We start from the raw sequence: 11876 nt of genomic DNA, 5'->3' as shown, positions 1-11876 counted from the left end.
CGCTTGAATCGAGTGGGAGTTAATCTTCCGGATAAGATAGTGATTGACAGAGTTCTCTAGTCACTATCACCAAGTTACTAGAACTTCGTAATGAACTATAATATGTAAGGGATGACGAAAACGATTCCCGAGCTCTTCGCGATGTTGAAATCAGCAAAGGTAGAAATCAAGAAAAGCATCAAGTGTTGATGGTTGACAAGACCACTAGTTTCAAGTAAAAGGGCAAGGGAAAGAAAGGGAACTTCATGAAGAATGGCAAGCAAGTTGCCACTCCCATGAAGAAGCCCAAAGATAGACCCAAGCATGAAATTGAGTGCTTTTACTGCAAAGGAAATGGTCACTGGAAGTGGAACTACCCTAGATACTTGGCGGATAAGAAGGATGGCAAAGTGAACAAAGGTATATTTGATATACATGTTATTGATGTGTACTTTACTGGTGTTTATAGCAACCCCTCAGTATTTGATACTGGTTCAGTTGCTAAGAGTAGTAACTCGAAACGGGAGTTGCAAAATAAATAGAGACTAGTTAAGGGCGAGGTGATGATGTGAGTTGGAAGTGATTCCAAGATTGATAAGATCACCATTGCACACTCCCTTTACCTTCGGGATTAGTGTTGAACCTAAAATAAATGTTATTTGGTGTTTGCGTTGAGCATGAATATGATTTGATCATGTTTATTGCAATATGGTTATTCATTTAAGTCAAAGAATAATTGTTGTTCTATTTACATGAATAAAACCTTCTATGGTCATAAACTCAAAATAAATGGTTTATTGAATCTCGATCGTAGTGATACACATATTCATAATATTGAAGCCAAAAGATGCAAAGTTAATAATGATAGTGCAACTTATATGTGGCACTGCCGTTTAGGTCATATTGGTGTAAAGCGCATGAAGAAACTCCATGCCGATGGACTTTTGGAATCACTTGATGCTTGCGAACCATCCCTCATGGGCAAGATGACTAACACTCCGTTCTCCGGAACAATGGAGCGAGAAACTGACTTATTGGAAATAATACATACTGATGTATGCGGTCCAATGAGTGTTGAGGCTCGCGGCGGGTATCATTAATTTCTGACCTTCACAGATGATTTGAGCAGATATGGGTATATCTACTTGATGAAACATAAGTCTGAAACATTTGAAAAGTTCAAAGAATTTCAGAGTGAAGTGGAAAATCATCGTAACAAGAAAATAAAGTTTCTATGACCTGATCGTGGAGGTGAATATTTGAGTTATGAGTTTGATCTTCATTTGAAACAGTGCGGAATAGTTTTGCAACTCACGCCACCTAGAACACCACAGCGTAATGGTGTGTCCGAATGTCGTAACCGTACTTTATTAGATATGGTGCGATCTATGATATCTCTTACCGATTTACCACTATCGTTTTGGGGTTATGCATTAGAGACAGCTGCATTCACGTTAAATAGGGCACCATCTAAATCCATTGAGACGACACCGTATGAACTATGGTTTGGCAAGAAACCTAAGCTGTCGTTTCTTAAAGTTTGGGGTTGTGATGCTTATGTGAAAAAGCTTCAACCTGATAAGCTCGAACCCAAATCGGAGAAAAGTGTCTTCATAGGATACCCAAAGGAAACTATTGGGTACACCTTTTATCACAGATCCGAAGGCAAGATATTCGTTGCTAAAAATAGGATACTTTCTAGAGAAGGAGTTTCTCTCGAAAGAAGTGAGTGGGAGGAAAGTAGAACTTGATATGGTAATTGTACCTTCTCCCGAAATGGAAAGTAGTCCATCACAGAAATCAGTTCCAGTGATTTCTACACCAATTAGTGAGGAAGCTAATGATGATGATCATGAAACTTCAGATCAAGTTACTACTGAACCTCGTAGGTCAACCAGAGTACGGTCCACACCAGAGTGGTACGGTAATCCTATTCTGGAAGTCATGTTACTAGACCATGACGAACCTACGAACTATGAGGAAGCGATGATGAGCCCAGATTCCGTGAAATGGCTTGAGGCCATAAAATCTGAGATGGGATCCATGTATGAGAACAAAGTATGGACTTTGATTGACTTGCCCGATGATCGGCGAGCCATTGAGAATAAATGGATCTTCAAGAGGAAGACGGACGCTAATAGTAGTGTTACTATCTACAAAGCTCGAATTGTCGAAAAAGGTTTTCGACAAGTTCAAGGTGTTGACTACGATAATATTTTCTCACTCGTAGCAATGCTTAAGTCTGTCCGAATCATGTTAGCAATTGCCACATTTTATGAAATCTGGCAAATGGATGTCAAAACTACATTCCTTAATGGATTTCTTAAAGAAGAGTTGTATATGATGCTAGCAAAGTGTGCAAGCTCCAGCGATCCATCTATGGACTGGTGCAAGCATCTCGGAGTTGGAATATACGCTTTGGTAAGTTGATCAAAGCATATAGTTTTATACAGACTTGTGGTGAAGCCTGTATTTACAAGAAAGTGAGTGGGAGCACTACAGCCTTTCTGGTAAGTATATGTGAATGACATATTGTTGATCGGAAATGATGTAGAACTTTTCTGGAAAGCATAAAGGAGTGTTTGAAAGGAGTTTTTTCAAAGAAAGACCTCGGTGAAGCTGCTTACATATTGGGCATCAAGATCTATAGAGATAGATCAAGACGCTTAATAAGATTTTTCAGTGAGTACATACCTTGACAAGATTTTTGAATTAGTTCAAAATGCAACAGTCAAAGAAGGAGTTCTTGCTTGTATTGCAAGGTGTAAAGTTGAGTAAGACTCAAAACACGACCACGGCAGAAAATAGAAAGAGAATGAAAGTCATTCCCTATGCCTCAGCCATAGGTTCTATAAAGTATGCTATGCTGTGTACCAAACCTTTTGTGTACCTTGCCATGAGTTTGTCAAGGGGGTACGATATTGATCCAGGAGTGGATCACTTGACAGCGGTCAAAATTATCCTTAGAAGACTAAGGAGATATTTCTCGGTTATGGAGGTGATAAAGAGTTCGTCGTAAAGAGTTACGCCGATGCAAGCTTTTACACCGATACGGATGACTCTGAGTCTCAATCTGGATACATATTGAAAGTGGGAGCAATTAGCTAGAGTAGCTCCATGCAGAGCATTGTAGACATAGAAAATTTTCAAAATACATACGGATCTGAATGTGACAGGCCCATTGACTAAGCTTCTCTCACAAGCAAAACATGATTACACCTTAGTACTCTTTGGGTCTTAATGACATAGCGATGTGAACTAGATTATTGACTCTAGTAAAACCCTTTGGGTATTAGTCACATGGCGATGTGAACTAATCACATGGTGATGTGAACTATTGGTGTTAAGTCACATGGCGATGTGAACTAGATTATTGACTCTAGCGCAAGTGGGAGACTGAAGGAAATATGCCCTAGAAGCAATAATGTAGTTGTTATTTATATTTCCTTATATCATGATAAATGTTTATTATTCATGCTAGAATTGTATTAACCGAAAACTTAGTACATGTGTGAATACATAGACAAAACAGAGTGTCCCTAGTATGCCTCTACTTGACTAGCTCGTTAATCAAAGATGGTTACATTTCCTGACCATAGACATGTGTTGTCATTTCATGAATGGGATCACATCATTAGAGAATGATGTGATGGACAAGACCCATCCGTTAGCTTAGCATTATGATCGTTGAGTTTTATTTCTATTGCTTTCTTCATGACTTATACATGTTCCTCTGACAATGAGATTATGCAACTCCCGAATACCGGAGGAACACCTTGTGTGCTATCAAACGTCACAACGTAACTGGGTGATTATAAAGATGCTCTACAGGTGTGTCCGAAGGTGTTTGTTGGGTTGGCATAGATCGAGATTAGGATTTGTCACTCCGTGTGTCGGAGAGGTATCTCTGGGCCCTCTCGGTAATGCACATCACTACAAGCCTTGCAAGCAATGTGACTAATCAGTTAGTTACGATGATGCATTATGGAACGAGTAAAGAGACTTGCCAGTAACGAGATTGAACTAGGTATGATGATACCGACGATCGAATCTCGGGCAAGTAACATACCAATGAAAAAGGGAACAACGTATGTTGTTATACGGTTTGACCGATAAAGATCTTCGTAGAATATGTAGGAGCCAATATGAGCATCCAGGTTCTGCTATTGGTTATTGACCGGAGATGTGTCTCGGTCATGTCTACATAGTTCTCGAACCCGTAGGGTCCGCACGCTTAACGTTCGATGATGATTTGTATTATGAGTTATGTGATTTGATGACCGAAGTTTGTTCCAAGTCCCGGATGAGATCACGGACATGACGAGGAGTCTCGAAATGGTCGAGAGGTAAAGATTGATATATTGGAAGGTAGTATTCGGACACCGGAAGGGTTCTGGAGTGTATCAGGTACATACCGGAGTACCAGAGGGGTTACCGGAACCCCCCAGGGAAAGATATGGGCCTTATGGGCCATAGGAGGGATGCTAACCAGCCCTCAAGGGGCTGGTGCACCCCCCACAAGGGAGGAGGCCGAATTGGACTTGGGAAGGGGGCACCACCCCCCTTTTCTTCTCCTACTCCCTCTCCTTCCCCTTTTCCCCCTCCCGTAGAAGGAAAAAAGGGTGGGGCCGAATCCTACTAGGACTGGAGTCCTAGTAGGACTCCCCTCTCCCTGGCGCGCCCCTTGTTGGCCAGCCTCCTCCTCCCCTCCTTTATATACGGGGGCAGGGGGCACCCCAAAGGCACAACAGACAATCTCTTAGCCGTGTGCGGTGCCCCCCTCCAGAGTTCAACTCCTCGGTCATATCGTCGTAGTGCTTAGGAGAAGCCGTGCGCCGGTAACTTCATCATCATCATCGCCACGCCGTCGTGCTGATGAAACTCTCCCTCGGCCTCAACTGGACCAAGAGTACGAGGGACGTCATCGAGCTAAACGTGTGCTGAACACGGAGGTGGCGTACGTTCGGTGCTAGGATCGGTCGGATTGTGAAGACGTACGACTACATCAACCGCGTTGATAAACGCTTCCGCTTTCGGTCTACGAGGGTACGTGGACACACTCTCCCCGCTCGTTGCTATGCTTCTCCTAGATAGATCTTGCGTCATCGTAGGCAAATTTTTGAAATACTACGTTCCCCAACAATTCCTCCTACATTCACCTTGATGATTACATCGAGTGGAATCCATCAAGGGTGATTCCTTGGGTTTTCCCCCTTGATGTTTTGGACACACAGTTACCTTGACTTTACTTAAGACCTTTGTGAAAGTCGGGCGGGACCAATGAGCACCCACGAGAGATACCTGTGAAAGTTGGGCGGGCCCAAAGAGCACCCGCGAGATGTTACGATGGCGGCTGGCTGTTTAGCGGTATCGCCCAGGAGGGGTGGTAGCTCTGGACTTGTCCCGACATCCGTCACTTCTGTTAATTGTTAATGCACTAACAGGTTTGGGTATTTGATACGTCCATTTTGCATCATGTTTTCTTACTGTTATTTATATTGTTTTTATGCATAATAATGCTTTTTGGAGTAATTCTAATGCCTTTTATCTCATAATATGCAAGGTTCACACAAGGAGGGAGAATACCGGCAGCTGGAATTCATGACCTGAAAAAGCTACGTCGGGCCACCTATTCTGCACAACTCCAAATGAGCTGAAACTTCACGGAGATTTTTTATGGAATATATAAGAATTATTGGAGCAAATAACTACCAGAGGGGGCCCACCAGGTGGGCACAACCCACCTAGGCACGCCAGGGAGCCCAAGCGCGCCCTGGTGGGTTGTGCCTCCTTGGCCCACCTCCGGTGCTCCTCTTCTGGTATATAAGTCATTTTGAACTAGAAAAAATAAGGAGAGGACTTTCGGGATGAAGCGCCGCCGTCTCGAGGCGGAACTTGGGCAGGAGCACTTTTGCCCTTGGGCGGAGCGATTTCGCCGGGGGAACTTCCCTCCCGCGGGGGGAAATCATCGACATCACCAACAACTCTCCCATCTTGGGGAGGGCAATCTCCATCAACATCTTCAACAACACCATCTCCTCTCAAACCCTAGTTCATCTCTTGTGTTCAATCTTTGTACCAAAACCTTAGATTGGTGCTTTTGGGTGACTAGTAGTGTTGATTACATCTTGTAGTTGATTACTATATGGTTTATTTGGTGGAAGATTATATGTTCAGATCCATTATGCTATTTAATAACCCTATGATCTTGAGCATGATTATCATTTGTGAGTAGTTACTTTTGTTCTTGAGGTCATGGGAGAAATCTTGTTGCAAATAATCATGTGAACTTGATATGTGTTCGACATTTTGATGGAATGTATGTCGTGATTCCCTAAGTGGTGTCATGTGAACGTCGACTACATGGCACTTCACCTTATTAGGGCCTAAGGGAATGCATTGTGCAGTAGTAATTAGATGATGGGTTGCGAGAGTAACAAAAGCTTAAACCCTAGTTTATGCGCTACTTTGTAAGGGACTGATTTGGATCCAAAAGTTTAATGCTATGGTTAGAGTTATTCTTAATACTTTTCTCATAGTTGAGGATGCTTGTGAGGGGGTTAATCATAAGTAGGAGGTTTGTTCAAGTAAGAACAACACCTAAGCACCGGTCCACCCACATATCATATTATCAAAGTAGCAAACACAAATCGAACCAACATGATGAAAGTGACTAGATGAAATTCCCGTGTACCCTCAAGAATGTTTTGCTTATCATAAGAGACCGTTTTGGCATGTCCTTTGACTCAAAAGGATTGGGCTACCTTGCTGCACTTTTGTTACCATTACCGTTACTTGCTCGTTACAAATTATCTTGCTATCAAACTACTCGTTACTTATAATTACAGTGCTTGCGGAGAATACCTTGCTGAAAACTACTAATCATTTCCTTCTGCTCCTCCTTGGGTTCGACACTCTTACTTATCGAAAGGACTATGATTGATCCCCTATACTTTGGGTCATCCGTATTTGATCTGAGTTGGCAACTGGCCTCACTAACCACCACGCAGGAATAGATATGGGCACTTGGCGTCGTAGTATTAGTCGAAGCTCTGTCAGACATCCAGTTCAGCATTGTGACACGGTCGAATCATGCCGAGCATCCGAGGTGGTGCTGGTATTCAACTTGCACACAACGACCCGGGGTGCGATGGGCGATGGGCCCAAGACCCTAGAGCGCATAGGATGTAGACCGAGGGGACCTCTCTATGGAGCCTAGGTAGGGTTGCGACGTGTTGATCTTCCGAGGCTAGGCATTGACCCAGGAAAGTGTGTCCGGCCAGAGTAATCAGGCGTGTTGAGAAATGTGGTGCACCCCTGCAGGGAAGATTGTCTATTCGAATAGCCGTGTCCATGGTAACGGACACTCAGAGTTGTATCCTTATCTATTACAACTAGAAATGGATACTTGTGATATGAGATGGATATGTGGCTCCGAGATTGCTTTCTCGCAGGGAGTCAAGGAAGGATCTCTGGGCATTAATACTACAACATGCTTGTTAATTATAACATGCTATTCTGTACTCTTCTGAATGTTGCAAGATGCTTGAAGATGCTAGTCTTTGATAGGCTAGGCTTTTCCCCTTCTATTCTGGCATTCTGCAGTATAGTCTACTGATACAATCCTTCCATTTGATACCAATGCATACTTAGCATAGATCTGATGCTTGCGATTACTTTGGATGAGTACTCACGGTTTCTTTGCTACCCCTTTCCCCCTTCTTTCTTCTTTCTGGTTGGTGCAACCAGTTGGTGGAGCCCAGGAGCCAGATGCCACTCCCACCGACTACTACTACTACTACTACCCCGAGGGTGCCTACTACTACGTGGAGACCGTCGATGACCAGGAGTAGTTAGGAGACCCCAGGCAGGAGGCCTTGCCTCTTTGATCGTTGTTACTTTTGTGCTAGCATTCTTAAGGCAAAACTTGTTTAACTTATGTATGTACTCAGATATTGTTGCTTCCGCTGACTCGCTTGTGTATCGAGCTATGTATTCGAGCCCTCGAGGCCCCTGGCTCGTAATATGGAGCTTGTATGACTTTTATTTGTGTTTAGAGTTGTGTTGTGATATCTTCCCGTGAGTCCCTGATCTTGATCGTACACGTTTGCATGTATGATTAGTGTATGATTGAATCGGGGGCGTCACATACAAGCTCCTTCAAGCCTCAGGCTTTTATAACTATAACTCTTCTAATGGACCCCCAATGTAATCAAAACAACCCATAACCCAATTGTATGGAATAAAAATCATGTGCAAAGCGGGACTCTTAAAACAAGTGTTGAACCGTCTCCTCTATGTGACAAAAGAATAGTTCCTACTGCCTTAATTACGCTCAGCTAAATTATAAAACATGTTAAAGACAACAATATATTTAATACCGGTTCATTACGATTAACCTTGCAGTTGGGCGAGTCACCAGCTAGTTGCTAATAATGACACGACCGGTACAACCAATGCAACATGCCGGCACACATATTTAGGGGATTATTCTTAAGGATCTAGTGTTGTGGGAGGAGCGCATTTCGGGCGCAAGCACTCACACAAGGGCACCAAATAAGGAAACTTCCACCAGCAGCGCCCGTCAATGAACTGGTGCTCTTGGCAAGCTCTCCTACATTTTGCAGTCCTCATGCAGTAGTAGTAGTACACACGACTTAGGACCCAACATTCATCTGCTTCAAGTCCAACTTCAAGCATAGGCGACACCAACCCTGCAAGTACATGTTGTGAGTGAATTGTGCCTAGATATGTGGTGTAGTGCAGTGGCCTGATACCAATGAAGTAAACCATGAATACATTAGTGAGTGAGAGCTTGCTTTACCACAAGGCGTGAAAAGTAGCCATAGGAGGAGGCCGGAAGCCTCCGCATTCATCAGTATCTCCATATCTAGCATGTATTGAAGAGGCCCTAAGGGAGAGTGGTTGCTTTATACATGTTAAGGAAATTAGGGGTGTCCCTGACAAGAAATTCTATCACGAAGACGTGTCACAACATCCAATGGTCACCTCAAATGGAGAAAAAATACATAAGATATGCAAGCGATGCAAATAAAAATAGAAGATATGCAAGGCTCTTGGGTATTCAAGGGCAAAAGAAATAATGCCTCATCTACATCTTTAAGGCACTCCCAATGCATCATATCTTAAACCTATATCTTAAGCATTAAATAAGTGATCAGATACACATTAATTGTATCTTAGTCTGGTATATAAAGAAAAATGTGTTTAATATGTTTTGGGATCAATACTAACATCTTAACCTTGTGGTCCATTTGTGTCAAAACATACAACTAACTCAATTGTATAACATGGATCAACTATTTTTCATCAAGAGAGAACAACTTACTGTGACCATTTTGGAGAACAAAAAATATATGTTCTGCATCAATTTCTAAGTAAATATCTAGTTGATCACAGAGTTGCATGAAATGCAGCAACCCAATGTGCATCCCCAATGGTCATCGCTTAATCTTGAAAACATAAAATTTATAATCTTGATATGTAAATCAATGTCTACATATTAGCATTACAGAATAAGCACATGTCCTTGCTAAGTATGTTATGGAGATTGAGTACTAGTGTTCTGTTCGAGTCAATACCAACTTGTGTGTTGTGTCTAGTGGACAAAGTTTGGAGTGACTATGTTATCAAACTAACATAATACATTTTCTTGCAAAAAAGGGAACACAGTAAATGCATGTCCAATGTTTTGATAGACATGTGATGTTTCTACGAGGGATGATGGTTGTGTACATGAGTTGTGTATTATGATTAATTTCCAATATGTGTGCTTGATACTTATATGGATGATGTGAAAGGTTGCAAAGTAAAAGAACGAAATAGATAATCAACCTGGTGGAGCATAAGTCAGTGTCCTTGTTTTTACCAGTTAGCGGTCAATGGAACTCAAATCTTCCCCTTGTGTTCTCAGGTCCTAACAGAAGTGTAGTTTGTCAATCCACACATGCTTGGAGTTTGACCTCTGGAAATACCAACAAAAATAACATGATTCCTCCTTCAACGATGGCAACAGTTGGAGGCCACCCAACAGTGTGATGCCAGAGTAGCTACCATCGAGGATGCTTCACTGGTACAGCGACGTGCTATACAAATGGTTTTTAACCCCTTTCCGTGATGGCATTTGGAACCGTCGCCAAGTGAGTGTGGGCTATAGGGGGGTCCTTCCCACACGACCCAGAAACCGTCGAGGATAGGCCCTCCTGGGACACCAAATGAGCTCGTGTGCGATCGGGCGAGGCATCAAAACCCTATCATTTCCGTAGGTATGTACATCCCACACGGTGAATCCTAGAAAAATATTTCCGTAGGTATGTATATCACACACAGTTCTTTGTGTGGAAACGTTTGTGCAAGGTGGCCTAACGCAAACAGTTCGCTGCCGGAAGCTGTGTGTGATTGCTAGTTGATCGAACACGCCTACTTTCTAGAAACCGTGCGGGTTGTTTGAGTTCATCGCACACGATGTTGTCTGAGTAACCGTCTACAATAGAAAACCCCAATAAGCAGGGTAATTAGCCTATTATTGATAATCCATGTACTAATCAAACTGATATTTCTTATAAAACACACCAGATATTTCATATCCGTATAACAGCAACCAGGATTTCATAATCAAATTACATCAGATAGCTTCGGCACTCAATTACGCCATTACACAACAGCACCAAGTTTCACATGCAGCATCAAAAACCTTTGGAAAGCAGCATCATACACGGTAAATAGACAGATGAATCTCATCTGGGAAACTGCAGAAGCGGAAGGCAAATATTGAGCCTTCAGTGATGTTGAATGTCCTTGCAACTTTAGGCCAGTGGCTATGGATAATTGCCCGCCCAACCTTCGTCCTCTTCAGCAAGACTTCGATATTGTACCGTGGGTGTTGAATGAATACCTTCCTCGCCTCTTGACCATGCAGGTGGTTTGAGAGGTAATCATCGGTGAACTGCTTTGAAAAGTACTGAAAACAAAGGTATGCATAAATCGCTGTTATAAATTTTGAAATGGCGCAAGGGGTAAAAACAAGGTAAAAAGAGTTAGTACCATCCTATAGTTGGCTGATGTCTTCTTCATTGTGCAAACAAAGATCTTGTTGTTATTCGTCGCAAGTTTCTTCATCCTAACAATCTTTCTGAGTTTCTTGACTTGACAGATATTCATGGACATCTCATTTCCCCATATGCAAAATGGGTCGAACAGTGGGTCTAAGCCTCTGACAGCAGGACCTACATGTGCAAGACCAAATTGTAAGAAACCTAAATATTAGAATGATTCCTGCAACTGCACAATAATGTGCTATTAGCCAAAGGACCCTGCTTGAACAAACCTCGATGGTAAACGGCAGTGTCTCACATTGTTTCCCTGCAACACACATAAGGAAGATCTTGATCAGGTTAACTGAGAGTTGCCATACTATCAATAGAATATGTATTGAGTAACAGCCAAATTCGATTGGTGTCACATGCATAACAATACAAAATTGTACCCACGGCAAATGAAAATCAAATTGCAAAACTGAACCAAACAGTTAAATGAACAGCAGACCAAATGAACCAAAATAGTTAATTGAGCACAACATTGCAGAATAGAAACATGTACTAGAAGATAAGACAGTTAACAAAACAAAGAATGCTTGAGACTATACTACAAAATGTAGCAATTGTTGGACTAAAGTGTTAACTGAACATTACATTTCAGAGACCAAATTGTTAACTGAACATCAGATTGCATATTAACATTACAGAGGCAAATCACTGGCGGTGGCCTCGAGAAAACAGCATGAACTATATTTTAAAGTAGACAACCGCGTGGCAGTGTCGACGGTGGCCTCAAAGATGAGGTGCTCCTCCAAGATCTAGTGGTCGACACGCATGGTA

At 42.4% G+C, this 11876-nt stretch overlaps 1 protein-coding gene across 1 annotated transcript; it reads right to left on the bottom strand.

Moving 5' to 3' along the window:
• Positions 1 to 8350: 8350 nt before the first annotated feature.
• LOC120963889 (uncharacterized) lies at positions 8351 to 8904 on the bottom strand. The gene is made up of 2 exons (XM_040388375.3): positions 8804 to 8904; positions 8351 to 8693 (listed from the first exon to the last, which is right to left on the bottom strand). The coding sequence occupies exons 1-2, from the start codon at positions 8874 to 8876 to the stop codon at positions 8473 to 8475; spliced, it is 294 nt and encodes a 97-aa protein (XP_040244309.1). The 5' UTR covers positions 8877 to 8904; the 3' UTR covers positions 8351 to 8472.
• Between the last annotated feature and the right edge of the window lie 2972 nt (positions 8905 to 11876).

Source organism: Aegilops tauschii, chromosome 5 (genome assembly GCF_002575655.3).
Source record: "Aegilops tauschii subsp. strangulata cultivar AL8/78 chromosome 5, Aet v6.0, whole genome shotgun sequence".
Taxonomy (NCBI): Eukaryota; Viridiplantae; Streptophyta; class Magnoliopsida; order Poales; family Poaceae; genus Aegilops; species Aegilops tauschii.
This window is presented reverse-complemented; position numbering and strand designations above follow the sequence as displayed.